Source organism: Gopherus evgoodei, chromosome 1 (assembly GCF_007399415.2).
Source record: "Gopherus evgoodei ecotype Sinaloan lineage chromosome 1, rGopEvg1_v1.p, whole genome shotgun sequence".
NCBI lineage: Eukaryota > Metazoa > Chordata > Testudines > Testudinidae > Gopherus > Gopherus evgoodei.
In genome coordinates, this window is record NC_044322.1 from 328,530,150 (window position 1) to 328,545,302 (window position 15,153).

At 44.1% G+C, this 15,153-nt stretch overlaps 1 protein-coding gene across 5 annotated transcripts in view; it reads left to right on the forward strand.

Annotated features, from left to right (window-relative positions):
* The window catches only part of MLC1 (modulator of VRAC current 1), a 41,682-nt gene extending 27,851 nt beyond the window's left edge, over positions 1-13,831 (forward strand). For all 5 annotated transcript variants that reach the window (XM_030549217.1, XM_030549216.1, XM_030549218.1 and 2 more), the window contains exons 9-12: positions 755-811; positions 1,863-1,985; positions 2,841-3,008; positions 12,930-13,831. In XM_030549217.1, the coding sequence (XP_030405077.1) occupies positions 755-811; positions 1,863-1,985; positions 2,841-3,008; positions 12,930-13,004 (423 nt within the window). In that variant the 3' untranslated portion in view covers positions 13,005-13,831. The remainder of the gene's footprint in view (positions 1-754; positions 812-1,862; positions 1,986-2,840; positions 3,009-12,929) is intronic.
* Positions 13,832-15,153: the final 1,322 nt, after the last annotated feature.

Here is a 15,153-nt window from a genome sequence, read left to right on the forward strand (position 1 = left end):
TAAACAGATCCATGTTTTTAAATTACCATCTTTCAGTCTGCAAAATTAAATATCTGGGTTGAATTTCACTACAGTGAAATTCTTAGGATGCCATTGTCAGCCTATCATCTTGATTAAGTGGCTGTCCCAATTACATACTTGAACCTGCCAATAATTGGCGGTGGACATTCACCTCAGGGTAAAACCCTTCATGATGATAACAACATAATGAGAGCTGCAGATAGGAGAATTAGATTCATAAGGGGTGACTGTGCATGCCTCCATACCACTGAGGGGACAGGTAGTGGAGAAGCCGCCGGATCCATGCTTAAATGGATCCGGCGGTAGGCAGTCTCCTCAGCACAAAATGGAGAGAGACACCAGTTCCCGGGTGAATTCACCCAGAATCCTTTAGCGTGCTAAATTCAAGCTCAGAAGGATGTTACATGGAAGACCTACTGACTTAGGCTACGTGGGTAATAGTCTCATCTTGATAGGTATAGATTTAGTATTACAGAACACTCCATTAATGGCAATAAAGTTTTTGAGGTAATTTTTCTCCCCATTAAATTAGTACCATAAATATTACCTATACAGTTTTATACAAAATTTTAACTTTATAACAAAATTTCACATTATTTGGAGCAAACTGAGGACCCGATTCTCAGCTAATGTAAATCAATATAGCTCCACTGCAGTCAATGAAGCTATGCCAATTTACACCAGCCGAGGAGCTAGTTCTTAATGTTTTCTAATGTCTTTGTGTTATTTTCAGTGCTTTCCAAGTGCCATTGCAAGTCATGTAGCTGCTGAATATCCAAGTAAATGTTTGGTAAGTATATGTGTAATGTTCAGATATTGTGCTATAATGGAATATTATGAATAAAGTCCTTTGGTGATAATCATACAACTAATATATGTTCACTGTAAAGTGACCATAAAAAGTTATATACTAAATATAACAAAATAGATGTCGGGGTCCTGGGAATACTCAATACTGTTAGAAAGGAGACCAATGGAGTGCTTGGCTGTGTACTTATAAAGTTAATTGTACTAAAATAGAGTTCAGTTGGCTTTCCTCATGCGATATACCATTAGTGCATTAACCAAAACAGATTTTAATTGAGTAAAATGTACAAAATATGTATTTGTACTGGATATTTCAGGGGAAGTTGTGGACATTACTACAGAGATGGTAAGGAGAGTCAGCAGGGACACAAAATGGGTCTGCCTCACCAAACAACTGTAGTCCAAATTCTTTTCTCAGTGAGACCCACGCAGCCACACTTAAGACAGTAGTGATCTATGGCAGTAATTGAAACAGAATTTGACCCTACAGAATTATCTTTGAATGAAAACCAGTCCATTATTGTCATCAGGAAACTTACCTGAAACCACCAGAATCTGTTGGTTTAGTTATTTAGCATGTATAGATCACATAATGTTTGGCTGTAATTCTCACTGTTTCATGTAAATGAAAAAAAATAGTGTCTCTTCCATGCTAGCAGAATAGTGTCCCTAATCCATTTTTGTTTCCTCTGCCTGTACTTGAAAGACATATTCAAAACAAAACAAAACAACAACTTTCTTGAACTTTGACTGGAAATGAGTTTATATGTACTACAAAGCAATAGATTTCTTAGCTAGTAGCATTTAGCTTCTATAATCAATATGAATTCCTGCTTCTGTACATACTTAGAGGAGAGATCTGAGCATGGGTGGCTTGCAGATTGGGCCATTCCTATATATTTTTACCACACACTCCCATTACACTTGCTGCAGGCAGAAGTGGAATCAAGAACCAACGTTATTTGCTCTTATTTTTATTTATTTAACTCAAGTTTAACATCTTAATTTAAAGTTTAATATCTTGTTTTAACTAGGTTGAGGTCCTGATTGCCATAAGCAGTGTCACTTCTCCATTGTTGTTCACTGCTTCTGGATACTTATCCTTCAGTATCATGCGAGTTATTGACATCTTTAAAAATTATCCACCAGCAGTTAAAGTACGTATTTTACTCTTTTGAAAAATTAGCATCCACCAATTAGCAATTCAGATAGAGTAAATAAAGAATATTATGAGTTATGTATCATAAGATGTTAGAGAGCTGTATTATGGAGAATGACTAAAATGTTTTGGAAATTACTCTAAAAACTTATATAACATCCTAAAACTATCCTTTCTATAGTTATTTTGAACCATCCTATAGAAGACTATAACAGGGTTATAGTTCTCCATCATATTCTATAGAATGATTAAAAATAACCTCTAAGAAGGTAATTATTTTTTATTTAAATTCCATAGAATTTTTCCATAAGAGCTCAGCAAGTGTTCATAAAATTGTGGCTAACAAACTTCAAAGTTCTAAACCTTACATGAAGAATAATTTCTTTCAACTAATTTCCTAGGATGCCTACCAGTAAGTGGCACAGTGGCATAGAGTGCTAAATGTTCACCTGTAAACACTTGGATTCATTCAAAGCTTGGTTTGGGGAAAAAATTAATAGAGTTTGTAGATCCCAGTTCCCTGTGTTGCTGAGGAAATGTACTACTACATTCTGCACCAGCTCAAGTTTCCTGAGGGCTTTATGCCCAGGTAGTCAAAGATATGTGAATAGAAAGTAAATGATTTACACCAAACCAAAACTAACACGTCACCCAATTCTGTTCAAGACTTTTCAGTGCAGTTTAGTTTTCCAAAACAATAAAGTATTTGATCAGTTAGTTAGAGAAAAAAATAAGGTGTCATACTGAGACTTGTAAACTGTGGGAGAACTCCAGAAAATATGAAGTGAGAGAAGGCGAAAAGACAGGTATGATAGTTAAACACCTAACAACTTATACACATTTTTATTTTTAGCAATCTTATGATATACTTCTGTTACTTCTGATGCTGATGCTGTTAATTCAGGCAATGCTTACCATTGGCACTGTCATCCAGTGTGTAAGTTACAAGACAAAAATGAAGCTGAATGATTCATCTTGCGCAATGCCACAGATTAATAAACAGGAGTACAGAACAATGGAGGTAAGCGTCTAATATCTGACTATAATTTTATAAGATCTATAGTTTGTGAATGATTTTCTGTAATATTTGAGCAATTTATTCCCAATTATCACCTAAAATTGCCCTTTAAAATGTAAGGGATGTTTTTATTCATTCTAAGGCTGAATTTCACCCAGAATGACTTATTTGCTTGGTTAAATTAGGATACTCAGTACAGTAATAGTTTTCTTAGTTGACTTGAGATATTCTGTGGTATAAGTAATGGGACATGGAACCCTTAAAGAGTGGTAACACTTATGAAGAGTGACTGTAAAAATGATTTGCTGGGTTTATTGTTTCTCAGTTACTTCCAGAATGAACTGTTCAGTTTATAAGTAAAATGCTTGTTATTTCTAGCCACCAGCCCTGCACATTTCTTCTGTGGGTAAGGCCAGCTGTTTGCTTGAGAGGAAGAAGGGCCTTGAGATTGAAGCCCATTACTAAGATCAAGATCTGGGCTCTATTCCTGCCTAGGTCATAGATTTTCTGTGTGACCTTCATAGATTTTAAGACCAGAAAACACCTTTGTGATCTTCTAGTCTGATCTGCATAACACAGGCCATAGGACTTCTCTGAGTTAATTCCTGCTTCAAATCTGATAGCTGTATTTGAATTAGAGAATATCTTTTAGAAAAACATCCAACCTTGATTTTAAAATAGCCAGTGATGGAGAATCCATTGCTACCCTTGGTAAGTTCCTAGCAGACAAGTGTGCCAGCCAAAAGAACCCCAAACCAAACCAAAAAAAAACAAACCCAAAAACCCACCTACTGGCACTCTTGTTAGAAGTATCAGCAAAGAAGCCAAGGGTCAAATTAGGCTGTGACTAAATCTATGCTCTGGTCACTCAAGGTTAGGGTTGAGGATATTAAACAATGTGAGGAATCTTGAACTGCATGTCTAGTCCTGTATCAGTTCTGGGGAAATGTACAGTAATCTTCAATTCTCTCCATTTGGCACCTTTCACAAGCAAATTCATTAAACTAATTTAAAAGAAAAAGATAAATGTCCTCTTTTGCTGGCTGTTTCTATTCAGAAAAAAAATATTATGGAAATATATCGGGACTTAGTAGAATTAAGAGTGAGCCAATATATTTATGAGAATTTGGTGCTAATACAAAATTAGTATAGAAGGACTATATACATACAAGCCTTTTTGGAGAACAAATAAATGTGTATGGTGAGTGTAATGTGATGAATCCCATTGGATTCCGCAAGCTCTGAAGTTTGTCCTAAGGTCTGCTGAACTCCTCATCTGATAACTTTGTTGGCTCAGTGAGGTATATTTTCCTGAATAAATGGGATCTGACCCATTATGCATAAAATAGGTAATAGCTATTTAATTAATAAAGATGTTTTATTATTAATCACATGCTGTAGGTTCCTACTGAAGCCTCTAATATGGCATTCTCTGAAGGATAGTGTAGAAGGGGCACTGCCACCTCCCAAGCACCTCCATGCAGCTGAGGTGGGATGGGCATCTAAATTCCCTTAAAGGGCCATCCTTGTGACACACCTTCCCCTGCCAGAGCTGACCTTCACCCAAAGATAGGCTTGACAATGACTAACAGCTGCTCATGTCCTGAAGCCAGGGGAGCACTTCCTATTCAGCTGCAGCCAGCAAGTCTACTAATTCTTGACAATGTTCTTGTCCTCCTCAGTATGACGTGACCAGGACTTGGGCTCCATTGTGTGTGCTTTAAGTAATTAATATAGTGGATATCTTACTCCATATTTTGGAGCATGTGTTCAGCACATGCAGTACTCCCGGAATGTCTAGTTCCCAAGCAGCTTCTGAGGTGGTCAACAACACAGAGGTTTCACCGTGGTTGAATTGATTTAAAGTTACTGCTGCTTGGTCTCTTGGAGAGGAGCCTCACTGAATACAAACACAAGCACAGCCATCGGAATTAAAAATGTCTCTATCCAAGACCAACCTCCATTCAGGTCTTCCAAACACTAAGGACCGTGCTTTTTTTCCTATAGCTGTTAACACTTCACTCAGCAGCACCCACTTCTGCTCCAGTGGAACACTGCTACTTCCCATCTACCTACCTAGTACATTTGGCAGCTTTGAAGCTGTGATTTGTTCCCCATACCAGCTACAGAAGGCAGCACTGAAGTGCTTATTAATTCTTTTTTAGAAAAAAATATTTTTAAAAGAAAAATGTTAAGGACAGAAGTAAAGATGTTTAGAACTTTTCATAATACCTATAACCTGTTTTGATTATTATTTTTTAAATATCAGACTATTCAAAGATTTTATTTTGAAAATGCTCTATCTATCGCAAAAATAACTATATATATATTGCAAAACTTCAAAATATATATATGAATTAATATTCCTAAATTCCCTGGAACAATACATTTGAATCCCAGCCAGGCTCAGTAAGCTTCATCATCTTTTCAAATTTGGTAAAACTGAATTGTCTTTTATAGTTATTATTACTTGTATTGCAATAGCACCTAAGAGCCTCAGTCATGGATTAGGGCCCCATTGTGCTAGGTGCTGTACGAACACAGAACAAGCCCTGCTTCAAAGTATTTACTTCTTTATGTAGGGTTTTCAGCTGAAATCTTAAAAACCAAAGTCCTACTTTATGAATTAAAGGAGGGTAGTATAATTAAAGCCAATCAACATAGGCTTATGGCAAATAGATCTTGTCAAACTAACTTGATATTTTTTTTTTATGAGATGACAAGTTTGGTTGATAGAGGTAATAGTGCTGATGTAATATGCTTAGACTTCTGTAATTTATTTGACTTGGTATCCGCATTACATTTTGATTAAAAAACTAAAATAATAAAAAATTACTATGGCACATATTTAATTGATTGAAAACTGGTTAACATATATCTCAATGTAATTGTAAACAGGGAATCAACACTGAGCTGGTGTTTCTAGTGGGTTCCTGCATGGATCAACTCCTGGCCCTACTTTATTTAACATTTTTAATAATGACCTGGAAGAAAACATAAAATCATCAGTGATAAAGTTCGCAGATAACACAAAAATTGGGGGGAGTGGTGAATAATGAAAAGGTCAGGTCACTGATACAAAGCAATCAGGATTGCTTGGTAAACTGGGCATATACAACCAATATGTATTTTAATAGGGCTAAATGTAAATGTATACATCTGGTAACAAAGAATGTAGACCATACTTACAGGATGGGGGACTCTATCCTAGGAAGCAGTGACTCTGAAAAAGACTTGGGGGTCATGGTTAATAATCAGCTAAACATGAGCACCCAGTGCAATGCTGTGGCCAAAAGGGCTAATAAGATCAAAAGGGCTAATATGATCATAAACAGGGAAGTCTTGAGTAAAGGTAGAGAGGTTATTGTACCTCTGTTTTTAGCACTGGTGTTACCGCTGCTGGAATATTGTGTCCAGTTCTGGTGTCCAAAATTCAGGAAAGATGTTGATCAATTGGACAGAGTTCAATGAAGAGCCATGGCAATGATTAAAGGATTAGAAAACATGCCTTATAGTGATAGACTAAAATAGCTCAATCTATTTAGCTTAACAAAAAGACTTTAAGTGGTGACTTTACAACAGTCTGTAAGTATCTACTTGGGGATCAGTATTTGATAGGGGCTCTTCAATCTAGAAGACAAAAGTATAACAAGATCCAATGGCTGAAAGTTGAAGGGAGACAAATTCAGACTGGAAATAAGATGTCAGTGTTTAACACTGAGGGTAATTAGCCATTGGAACAATTTACCAAGGGTCATGGTGGATTTCCATCACTGACAATTCTTAAATCAAGATTGGATTTTTAAATAAATATATATTCAAGTTCAAAAAAAATTATTCTGGGGAAGTTCTATGGCCTATGTTATATGAGAGGTCAGATTAGATATCACAATGGATCCTTCTGTCTTTGGAATCCATGATTCTTCTTTGAGTGGTTGTTCATGTCCATTCAAAGTAGGTGCACGCGCGCTGCATGCACGCCAGCTGGAAGATTTTCTCCTAGCAGCCGTCCATAGGGTTGGCCTTGGCGCCCCCTGGAGTGGCGCCTCTATGGCGCCCTATAAAGGGACCCGCCGACCCTCCACTCCCTCAGTTCCTTCTTACCACCAGTGATGGCTAGCTGGAACTTCTCTTGTGCATAGCAAGTTAGCAGCGTCCTATCCTTGTGTATAGTCAGTGTATATAGTTACGTTATAGTTAGTTTACTTAGGTCATTGTATATAGTTCTGGGTAATTGGGGGTCCCCCCCCAAGTTTTCGTCACCCGCTGGGGCATGCTCGGGTCCCCTGGGTTTAAACTCTGCAAGGACTGCGGGAAATTCATGCCCATGGCCGAGGCAGTGCCCAGCACGTCTTCCTCAGTGCGGAGTGCCCCGGCACCGGCATCAGGACTTAGAGCCCAGCCCAAGTCATCTAAAACCCGGCACCAAACAGAGTTGGGTCATAGGAAGTCGGCCTCAGTGCGGCACCGCTCACCGTCGCTGGTGCCTGCTAGAAGAGAAAGCTGGTGAGGGAACGGTCACCCCACCAGGACCCGAGGCCGACGCCGTCCACGGGTGCAAGTGGACAGGCTGGGCTACAGCCCTCGGCTGCTCTGTCGACTCCCGCACCACAGAGAGGGCAGTCGAGTCCAGACCGGCCTAGATCCCCGGACCTCAGCGGAGACTTGTGCCTCCCTTCGACACCGGGAGCGTTTGAGGCAGCCTCAGACTTGATGGGACTCCTGGTGTCGGCCTCCCCGCACCGTAGGGAGTTGCCTACCACGGCCCGTCCCCCAGTACAATCGAGGGGCAGGCCGGCCGTGCTGTCGCCTCCCTCCCCGCACCGCGCTGCTAAGGCGGCACCGGACCAGATAAGAGGCTCCCCGCCGCCTCGGCACCGCTCTCCAACGGCACCGGGTGCTGCTCCTCCAGGTCCTCGTACTCAGAGACTTCAGACTCAGAGGCAGACTCCTACCGCTCCAGCCGGTTGCGGAGCAGGAGATCGGTTTCGGGGGTGAGCCACCAGCATTACCCACAGTGGCAGCAGCAATGGCATCCGCCCTTGAAGTGGCTGTTTTGGACCCCCTGGGCCTACCACCAGTTGGTAGGCCAGGCGTTTGGTCCTCGATCAAGGTCAACTTCGGTCTCCTCGGCGTCGGTGGCCCCGGCGCAGCTGCCTTCTCCACCGGCACCGTCGCCGAGCAGGGGTTTACCATATCCAAATTCAGCACCCCCAAGTTGGGCAGCAGCACCGCCAGCAGCTACAGTTCGGGCCTAGCAGGCACCGCCTGATACGCCAAGCCTCTCACTGGCGACCCCTGTACCAGTCGCGGTGCCGCATTTAGAATTGGAACTGACCCCGCAACCACAGTACCGTGTGCTGCAGGACCCCAAAGGACTGCACGCACCGGAGGAAGGGCCGATCCATGTAATTTCCTCGTCTCCCTCCCCGGACGAAGTGGTCTCGGGCACGGCTGCGGCACCGGCCCTGGAGGACACTCAAATCCTCCAACAGCTGCTCTTGCGAGCAGCTCAGAGCCTTGCAATCCAAGCTGAGGAAATTGAGGTGGATGCAGACCCTGTAGTAGACATCCTGGCTCCCTCAGGGCCATCCAGGGTGGCTCTCCCGCTGATAAAGACCATAGCAGATACATCCCGCACCTTATGGCAAACGCCAGCCTCACTGGCCCCTACTGCCAAGAGAGTGGAGCAGCGCTATTTCGTCCCCTCTAAAGGGCACGAATACTTGTACACTCACCCCGTGCCCGGACTTCCTGGTGGTGGATGCGGCCAACCAATGGGAGCCTCAAGGGTTTCAGGGGTCAATACCAAAGAGCAGGGACACTAAAAGACTCGATCTCTTTGGCAGAAAAGTGTACTCCACGGCAGACATACAAATTCGCATTGCCAACCAACAGGCAATTGTAAGCCGATATGGTCATAACACATATTCAGCCATGTCGAAGTTTACGGAGCTCCTTCCCGAGGACTCGAGGTCAGAGTTTTCGGTCCTGGTGGAGGAGGGGAAGCTGATCTCCCGAGCCTCTCTCCAGGCTGCCCTAGATGCGGCGGACTCAGCCTCGTGCGCCCTGGATCCTTCTACCCCTACCTTTGGGTCATGTCTGTCCCCCTTCTACTGTGCCTGGTCCTGAATCATGTCAGACAGCTAGGTGCTCCGCCTGGTAGAGAGGGGATATTCTATCCAGTTCTCTTCCCTCCCATCCCACCAGCCCCCCTCCCCGTCCCTCTTCAGGGACCCATCTCACGAGCAACTTCTAAGTCAAGAAGTGAAGTCCCTCATGGAGGCAGGGGCGGTGGAGGAAAACCCTCAGGAGCTCAGGGGCAAAGGCTTCTACTCCCGGTATTTCCTAATACCGAAGGCGAAAGAAGGCCTGAGACCCATCCTAGACTTGCAGTGGCTGAACAAGTTTGTACGAAAGCTCAAGTTCCGCATGGTCTCCCTGTCCTCGATTATTCCCTCCCTGGATCCAGGAGATTGGTACACCGCCCTCAACTTAAAGGACACTTATTTCCACATTGCCATAATTCCCCAACACCGTCGGTACCTCAGGTTTGTCGTGGCCGATGCCAATCTGCAGTTCACGGTTCTCCTGTTCGGCCTGTCAGCTGGTCCAAGGGTCTTCATGAAGTGCATGGCAGTCGTGGCGGCCTTCCTGCGCAGGCGGGGCATCTAGGTAGTTCCCTACCTGGATAACTGGCTCATAAAGGGCCGCTCCAAGGAGCAGGTGGAGACCCAGGTGTTGTTCATCAGGCAGACCTTTCTCTATCTCAGCCTCCTCTTAAATGAAGCCAAGTCCACCCTGTCTCCGACGCAACGAATAGAGTTCATAGGAGCAGTTCTGGACTCCACCCACGCCAGAGCGTACCTGCTGGAATCCAGGTTCTGTGCGATTTCAGAGCTCATCCTCAGACTGCACAGCACCCCAATTACCACGACACGAGTTTACCTCCGGCTGTTGGGTCACATGGCGGCGTGCACCTATGTGGTAAACCATGCCAGACTCTGGCTTCGCCCGCTACAGTACTAGTTAGCGACTGTATATTGCCCGGCCAGGGACCCCTTGGACTCAGTGGTGTCCATTCCCCACTTGGTGCTAAGCTCACTGCGGTGGTGGCTCGACCTGCAGAAAGTGTGCATGGGTGTCCCCTTCGCTGCCCCTCAACCCTCCCTCTCCCTGGTACGGATGCCTTGGATCGGAGTTGGGGAGCGCACCTGGGACACCTCAGGATGCAGGGCTTGTGGTCGCCGGAGGACCTCGAGTTGCATATCAGTGTCAGGGAGCTGAGAGCGGTTCACCTGGCTTGTTTAACCTTCTGGTCCCACCTGGCCGGCAGATGTGTTTCAGTCCTCTCGGACAACATGTCGGCAGTCTTTTATATCAACAAACGGGGGTGCACGCTCCTCTCCCCTGTGCAGGGAAGCCCTCGCGCTGTGGGATTTCTGCATCCACAATGCTACCCACCTGACGACGTTCTATCTTCCGGGGGAGCAGAACGGTTTGGCAGATACCCTCAGACACTCGTTCCGGGGTCACGAGTAGTCCCCCTGATGGGATGTGGTACGCTCAATTTTCCAGCTCTGGGGCTTTCCTCGGTTAGATCTGTTCGCCTTGAGGGAAAACAGAAAGTGCCGACGGTTCTGCTCCCTCCTGGGCTGCAGTCAGGGGTCTTTGTCGGACGCCTTCCTACAGTCTTGGGGGGTCGGTCTGCTCTATGCCTTTCCTCCGATCCCCCTGATACACAGGGTGATTTTGAAGATTTGCATGGACCACGCACGGGTAATCCTGATAGCTTCGACGTGGCTGCGCCAACATTGGTACACGTCACTCCTGCACGTCTGTTCAGGCACCCCTGATGCTGCCCCTGCCCCTGATCACGCAGGACTGGGGCTCCCTCTGCCACCCGAACCTAGAGTCCCTTCACCTCACTGCATGGATGCTCCATGGCTGAACCCGGTGGAGATGCAGTGCTCCCAGCAGGTCAGACAAGTGCTGCTCGGTAATAGGAAACCGTCAACTAGGGCCACCTACCTGGCCAAATGGAAGCGCTTCTCCATATGGTCGGGTCAGCGAGGTCCCAATCCGCTGGGGGTCCCAATCTCTATTGTCCTAGACTATTTGCTCCACCTCAGACAACTGGGCCTCTCCCTATCCTTGATTCATGTTCACTTGGCGGCCATCTTGGGAGAGGGGGGTACCTCGGTGTTTGTGAACCCGCTGGTCGGGCGTTTCCTCAAAGGTAGGGACAGGCTATTTTGGCATGTTCGTCAGCCGGCCCCTGCTTGGGACCTGAATCTGGTCCTCTTCGCCCTCTCGGGACCTCCCTTTGAGCCTCTGGCTTCGTGCTCCCTGTTGTACTTGTCGTATAAGACCGCCTTCCTGGTAGCGATCACCTTGGCCAGGAGGGTGTCGGAGCTCAGGGCGTTAACATCCGAGCCCCCATACACTGTCTTCTATAAGGACAAGGTCCAACTTAGACCTCACCCGGCTTTCCTACACAAAGTTGTCTCACAGTTCCACATGGATCAAGATATTTTTCTCCCGGTGTTTTATCCAAAACCACACTCTTCCAATGAGGAGCGGAGGTTACATTCCCTGGATGTCCGCAGGACCTTGGCTTTTTACATCAAGCGTACCAAGCCGTTCAGACGCTCAACTCAGCTCTTCATCGCAGTGGCAGATAGGATGAAGGGGCTCCCGGTCTTCTCTCAGCGAATCTCTTCATGGATTGCGACCTGCATCCGGGAATGCTACCGCATAGCTAAGACCCCTGTCCCTCCAGTCACGGCCCACTCCACTAGGGTGCAGGCCTCCTCTGTGGCGTTCCTGGCTCAGATCCCGACTCAGGAGATTTGTAGAGTGGCCACGTGGTCCTCCATCCACATGTTCTCATCACACTACGCCATCACGCACCAGGCTAGGGATGATGCAGCCTTCGGTTGTGCAGTACTCCACTCAGCAGTGATCTCTGACCCCGCCACCTAAGGTTAGACTTGTGAGTCACCTACTTTGAATGGACATGAACAACCACTCGAAGAAGAAAAAAAAATTTCCCACCTTTTAGTAACTGTTGTTCTTCGAGATGTGTTGTTCATGTCCATTCCAATTCCCACCCTCCTGCCCCTCTGTCGGAGTGCCGGCAAGAAGGAACTAAGGGGATGGAAGGTCGGCGGGCCCCTTTATAAGGCGCCGTAGTGGTGCCACTCCAGGGGGCACCAGGGCTGACCCTACGGATGCTGCTAGGGGAAAATCTTCTGGCTGGCGAGCACACGGCGCACGCACACCTATTTTGAATGGACATGAACACCACATCTCGAAGAACAACAGTTACTAAAAGGTGGGTAACCGTTTTATCTGTGTGCATGGATATTGAAGATCCTGTGGCACTTCAGTAAAAATAGGGATTTGTCCCAGTGTCCTTAGCCATAATTTCCATATTGGCCATTCTTGGCAATGTGTTGTGCATCAGTGGCAGGACCGACTCCAGGGTTTTTGCTGCCCCAAACGGTAGGAAAAAAAAAAAGCCGCGATCGTGATCAGTGACAGCTCCACCGCGCTGCTTTCTTCTTCGGCGGCAATTTGGCAGCAGGTCCTTCCCTCCGAGAGGGGCCGAGGGACCCGCCGCCGAAGAGCCTGACCTGCCGCCCCAAGCACCTGCTTGCTGAGCTGGTGCCTGGAACTGGCCCTGATCAGCGAGTTGATGCCCTTGACCCTAGGGTGGCTTCACTTCAGTGATGCTGTACGGTTATGATTTCTGAAGTGTTTTAGGATTCTTCAGGATGAAAGCCACTATTTAAATGCAAAATAGAAAACATTTTTATATGTTTTAATAAATCAGCCCACATTCTTATTTCTGTGTTTTTCTGCATATTTGCTTGCTTTAATCATTAACTAAAACACTGTTTGAAACCCGTTTGCTTCTAGGTTTCCAGTAATACCATAAAGGATTTTGACAAAGACAAAGCCTGGAAAGCTGTTGTGGTACAGATGGCTCAGTAAGGTGGATTCAGCAAGTAGAATATAATACAAAAAATCAACTGTTAGATTTAAAGCTTCTTAACTGTAGCAGTTTGTAGACAGTGCTATAGCTCCAGCTGTAGGGACCAAGGAATAACAGAATTTATTTTCAAGCTAAATACTGTACTTTTCTAATAAATTTGAAATATATAGGTGAAATTTCTTAATGCAACTTTATCTTTTGAGTAAGAATATTATTCGATGTTAGGTTGCTGATAGTATCTAAATGTTTAGTGTTCTGTTGCTTTAAAAGATCCCTTTGGAAACAAGGTCATAAATTGCTTATGGGTTACGGACATACGATTTTTTAAATAAATATGGCAATATACAGTAGGTCTCATTTGTTTGCAGGAGACTAATATAACTGCAATTATGCAGTCAATAAAATTGATAAATGCTTTTGTAAAGTTATGAGTACAGGTCATAATTGATATTTTTGCTTATACTTCACTTTTGTAGGAGTTGTAAAGGTGTTTTGCATCTTGTTACTTTTGTATAAAATAAAGGTCTTTATCACAAGGAGTCCAGATGTGGATTGAAGTCCAGTTTGCATAGATGAAAAGATACAATTCTTTAAAATATTTTTCTGTAACAAATTTATGGACTGTGAAAAAGGAGTAACAACCCTTAATTTAGATCATCCTTGAAAAGTCATGAAACTCTAACTGCTTGGCACAAAATCTATAAATCTATTGACTCACCCTGTAACTTAATCAGAAAGAAAAAAACAAAACAAATATTTTGTGGGATGACTGCTGGGCTGAATGTCTTGTTTCACTGGAATCTGTTTGCTCTTTCACATATGAAAATGTATCCTTCCTAAAAGTGATTTTTTTCCCTTTTCATATTTTTATTTTGCTAACAATCTTTGATAATTATAAAATAAAGCCCTATCTATTCCTCCTACTTTCTCATATCTCTATCTCAAAGTCAGATGGATTTGTGACAGCATAAGCATTTCCATGAAAACAAGAGACCCTTTGGCTTGAGAGGCATTTTCCCTGCTGACAAAACATTTTCCATGACGGGCCCTAGACTTTGGAATTCATACCCTCCTTTAGTCCGAAATAATCCAAATCAGCTGATGTTAAAGGCACACTGCAAGCCATCTCTCTTTCCCCAGACTTTTGAGGAGAAAGGAATAAGCCAAGGGTCAGGATACTTATAACGAGGGTGGAGATCTGCAGCTACATTGGGACTTTTTCTTTTCTGCTTTTGGGGAGCTTCATTTATTTTTGCATTTTTAATACATGGCAAAGGCTCTTACAGTTTTCAAGAACCACTTTAAAAACATTTATGCAACTGGGAAAAAAGGGAAAATACCCTCTCCATCCCCTTAAGATTTTGCATGTATTTGGTGCAGTAGCTTATGGACAGCTAATCTACCCTTCACCAGAGGTTGCCAGAGATTCTGGACCCATATTGAAAGCTGATGTTTTCTTTCTTAGATGTTACCATTCAAAGTTTGATACACCCATCCTTCACCAAAAGCTTCCAATGTCTAGGGAGGTATTCTTGCGTGCTAACTGTTTTAAAAAAAGGCGGCCGGAAACCCAGAGGTCTCCTATAATGTTGTATCTTTAATATTTGGAAAAAGTTCACTCCCAACTGATGTTCAAGTAGAAACAAGAATGGTTTCATTTGGGTTCACTGGGGTGGAAAGGAATGTTGTCTTTACAAAAAATAAAGCAAAAACCACTGGAACAACTTTTAAACATCATGGATGGAATGAGAACTGAGAGGCTGAAAACATCATCCTATCACGGTTTAGGTATTTTGTTTAACTGTTTTGCATGTATCATTGTGTGGGTAGGGTCGGCTGAAGGTTTTATGTGAAGTATTTTGAGTGTATTTTAACTGGTTGTTTTCTATTTCTTTTACATGGTAACATACTTGCCAGTTGTAAAACTAAATCCTCGTCTCCAAGAGGTTGCCTTCTCCTCAAATTTATGATCGATCAAGGCCTTTCAACACATCAGACATGAAGAAACAGACCATTATTTTATCACTGGACTTGAAGGGAAAATAAATAAATAAGGGACCATCATGTCCTTTTGAGGGCTTAATTCTCTTATACAGCCCAAACCAATAAGATGCTGAGAGCCCTCAACTTCCATTGACATCAGCATTA